A 4,206-nucleotide genomic window follows, 5' to 3' on the forward strand; every position below is an offset into this window, starting at 1 on the left:
CCAACAGATGTTTTTTTCTGTCAATGCCCTCCTCGCAATAGTAATGAATTTGTCAAATAAAGTGTGATAGTTATGATAACTAATCGATTACGTTTTTAACACGTATGCTATGTTAATATTTGCCTCATGTGTCTTTTTACCTTTTGATTTTTTACAGTCAAATTTCGTACCTCCCATGGACAGTTAAAACCTTGTATCAATCTCGAGACTTGAACTGTCATTGTGTTCTCACGGTTCCGTTTTTTTTTTTCTTTATGTTTCTATCAGGTTACATCGCCATCCACTGACCCAAATCTGGGGTTCACCATCATTTCGTGCTATATTTCTCCCAACTCTAACCCTAGCATCTCATCAGATTACACTCTTATCGAGACGGTGTGCCCAACCGACCACTCAGTCGCACTCTACCCTCAGACGGAATTCTCTGTCCCTCGAACACGGAAAGAGAAGAAAAGCTTCAGCTTCAACTTTGACTCGAAGTTGAACATGTCCCTGCTATTCCTGCACTGTGAGATGTCACTGTGCTCCAAAAGCCTTAAGAACATCAAAACACTGCCATCGGTAAACTTTTACTAATTACATAAAAATGATTGTCTACCCCTCACTCATGGACTGAAAAAAGTGAGCTGCTAAGTCAAAAATATTTACTTACCGTAAGTTTCCTGCTTGGGCGCCCCGACCGTAGTTGGAATGCACAGGAGAGACTTAGTGATCTGCTCAGCGGGCCAAAGCTAACATTAGCTCCAGGGCTAACTCCCTTCACTTTGTGCTTGCAAAGGTAAACAGAAACAGGGAAGTTGGGGTCTTTATTATCAACCGCAGAACAACAGCTCCTGTATAACCAACTCACGCTTCAACATGACAGGGCTCAAACTGCAAACACAGACAGACATACGCTACTAGCATAACACGCAGTAGCCTCCCAGAAATGTCATTGATTGCTAACGGTATGAGCCTCGTAAGTCCGTAAAAAATCCATAAATTAGCCATTATTGAAATTGCAGGGTTTAAAACGTGTGGAAAAAAAGTAGCGGATTATAGTCGCTACTACGTTATGGTATCTATTTATTCGCTTATTCGCTTTTACATTTCTGGGTGTTGTTACACTAGGTCTCAAAACCTGATTCTTTCTCTTCTTTGCCTATTTTTAGGAAAATAAGCTCAAGCTTGGTCAAACTTGTTGCAATTCAATCATTTTCTAAAACAGAGTGAGAACTGTAAAGCACAATTACCTAGAAATGCTGCTTTTTGAAACCCCTTCAGGACTACGATACATCTTACTGCCTCTACAGTTACGTTCAAACGAAATAACACATATCTTGGGTATTTAAAATCATTTATTTAGATACATATATATGTCATACCGAACTACTGCAGTAGATTAGCAGCTCCTGTTTCTATCAAGATAAAAATAGAAAAAAAAAATGTTCCAGATTTTGTTGTGATAAAAGGTTTATCTGATGTAAAATGAAATAATCAATGCAATTGTAAATACTACTTGTTTTACTATTTGTACAACAAGTTCGTGTTAAGCAGTCCAGGAAACGTTTTGAGACAAACCTCTTCGTGCATGACGGTCACTACAGTGGACAGCTATTAAAATTAATAAAGACCACTGTATGACAGTGTTGGGTGATTCTCAGGCGTCCACTGTGGAGGCTTATATGCAAAACTGCCATCAAAACCTATTCTTTATCATAGAAAATGACATTTTAATAGCTGTCCACTGTAGTGACCGTCATGCATGAAAGGGTTAAACTGGTTCTCTGTGTTACACATGTGTTGCATTTAGCATAATTTAATTAAATTAATTATAATTTAGCAACTGTTTATATGAACTCTTACTGAACTGTAAATCTTGAATGCCTCTTTTGTTCGCAGTGTCTACAACCTGGAGAGGCCTGTGAGTCCCTAGGTGTGGAAAATATCCTAAAGATGATGATGAACAGCAGGACATGCACCAAACCACTCGTAGTAGTGGACGGCCTTGGTCAGCCTGGGGTCACGGGTAAGTTAGGGGAGACTATATCGTCTGGTTGTAATTGTTTCAATATAAAAAGTCTCACCTGAGTATAAGTCGCAAACCCAGCCAAAGGATGGAAAAAAAGTGCAACTCATCGTAAATACGGTACGCAATTGCAATTTATGCTACGTTGATTTTGCTTTCAGAAATTTTTGGACCAACCTTTATCTTTTTTATTTGCTTATATTGGGTTACCTTGTTTTAACTAGCCCTTTCATGCATGACGGTCACTACAGTGGACAGCTATGAAAATGTCATTTTCTATGATAAGAATAGGTTTTGATGGCAGTGTTGCATATAAGCCTCTACAGTGGACGCCTGAGAATCACTCAACACTACCATACAGTGGTCAGCCTTTGCAACGGCAGAATAATTGTGTCAACATTCAAAAAGAAAATTTGGTGTATAAAAACAGAACCAAATCAGTTCTTATTTTTATGTCTAAAAACACATTTTTGAGTAACATTTTTTTAACTCAGTATATCATGGGTCATGCATCAAAGGGCTAGGGATTTCTTTAGAAAAAAAAAAGATAATGTTTTTCTCAAGGTCAACATTACTTTCTGTTCTTTGTCATATCTCTATACCTCAGAAGAGGCCATCACCACGCCTGACGTGTCATGTGTAACTGATTCAGATCTAAACTTTTGACTTATTCGAGTCAGCAATTTTAAATATCATCCGTGTGATCCATCACTGGGGCATTACACTAATAACACAGAGTACCTCAGTGGTGGCAGATTGGTGGACTCCCGAAACCTTTCCGGACCCAAGTCTTCTTCCTTAACCACCATGCCACAGCTGCCCCTTTCGAACCGGAAAAAGCTGGCAAACTTTAAACATCCTTTAAAAAACAATGCAGCACACCAAATAGTGCTACAGTTAGCAACACCAAATAGTTGAATGAGCTTCTCCAGCACAACAAGAAGGAGCAGGAGTTTCCAAACTTGTTGTATCGGTTGAGCAGGGCTACTGGGCTAAAAGGTGACAGAACGGTAGGGCTAACAAACCGCTCTACTCTGGGACCCGTTATACAATGGACACACCCTAACACTCGTCTAATGCAGTGGTTCTCAATTTAATTTGTCACGCCCGCCCCCTTGGGGACAGAAATATTATCACACCCCCCTCTCCGACCCACACCCCCGCAAATTGAATTACTATTGGGAACCTGATACATGTCTGGCTCCGTGATCTGGAGCCACATCGCAGCCGTGTAAACAAGGTCTTAGCTATTTTTACCAAAAAAAAACGCTTACGTGTTTTACAAATCAGAAGGAAGAAGGTAGAGAAGTACGGCGCCTTAAAATATTTTTAAAAAAAAACCCTTTATTGTGAATTTTATAAAAATAATGTTTTTTTTTTTTTTTTGCAGCTGTCTCTACAAACAAAGCTCCTCAACCCACACGGAATCCTCAGGATTATAGTAAGTTACTGATAATATTTGTTACCTACATTATTCATTTATCTATGCTGTGACATAGCATATATTAATCTTTACACAAAATTCATACACATTTGGATTTCACCGAAGCTGTGGTTCCGTAGTGTAGCCGTTAGCACGCCTGCCTTGGAAGCAGACAGAGCAGCGAGTCATGGGTTTGATACCCGGAAGGAACCACATACTTGGTTGTTAATTCCCCTGTTGTAAATCGCTCCCCTCTCTTGGATAGAAGCATCTGCTAAATGCATAAATGTAAACGTAAGCAGCTGGAGTTAAAAATATCATCTCTGAGAGCGGCATGTGTTTGCCATATCTTCAACTTGTTGAGACACCAGGCGTACATCTGGCCAGCTTCACCAAATGCAGAGCAGTAAGTAAGTAAGTTTGGGAGCTGACTGGCAGAATTGTCAAGGGACTGTAGAACATGGAGAAAAAAAAAAACAGTTTCCTGATTTTCTTAAAGCCACCATTAAGATGCACCGCAATGGAGAAAAATCAAACCAACTCAATGTCTCGAAATTTTGAGTTTTCTTTTTAACCTTTTTTTTTTTTTTTTTTCATGTCTTTTTAATTCAAACTCCATGGCAGCGCTGCATCACAGGCCGCTCTCTGTAACGCCGAGGAACAAGCAGCAGGTATTTGTTAGTCAATCAACCTTTGAATTAAGCTACAGGCCGAGGTTGTGTTTTGACTAAGGCAGCTCAGCGAGGGCCTGCCGGTGGAGACTCCGTGCATTTGT

At 39.8% G+C, this 4,206-nt stretch overlaps 1 protein-coding gene across 1 annotated transcript in view; it reads left to right on the plus strand.

Annotated features, from left to right (window-relative positions):
* Positions 1 to 4,206, plus strand: part of tgfbr3 (transforming growth factor, beta receptor III) — a 40,979-nt gene that overhangs the window by 30,220 nt on the left and 6,553 nt on the right. The window contains exons 13-15 of the mRNA XM_008307319.3: positions 268 to 561; positions 1,882 to 2,008; positions 3,399 to 3,449. Of these exons, the coding sequence (XP_008305541.1) occupies positions 268 to 561; positions 1,882 to 2,008; positions 3,399 to 3,449 (472 nt within the window). The remainder of the gene's footprint in view (positions 1 to 267; positions 562 to 1,881; positions 2,009 to 3,398; positions 3,450 to 4,206) is intronic.

The sequence above is a fragment of the Cynoglossus semilaevis genome, chromosome 2 (assembly GCF_000523025.1).
Source record: "Cynoglossus semilaevis isolate Cse_v1.0 chromosome 2, Cse_v1.0, whole genome shotgun sequence".
NCBI lineage: Eukaryota > Metazoa > Chordata > Actinopteri > Pleuronectiformes > Cynoglossidae > Cynoglossus > Cynoglossus semilaevis.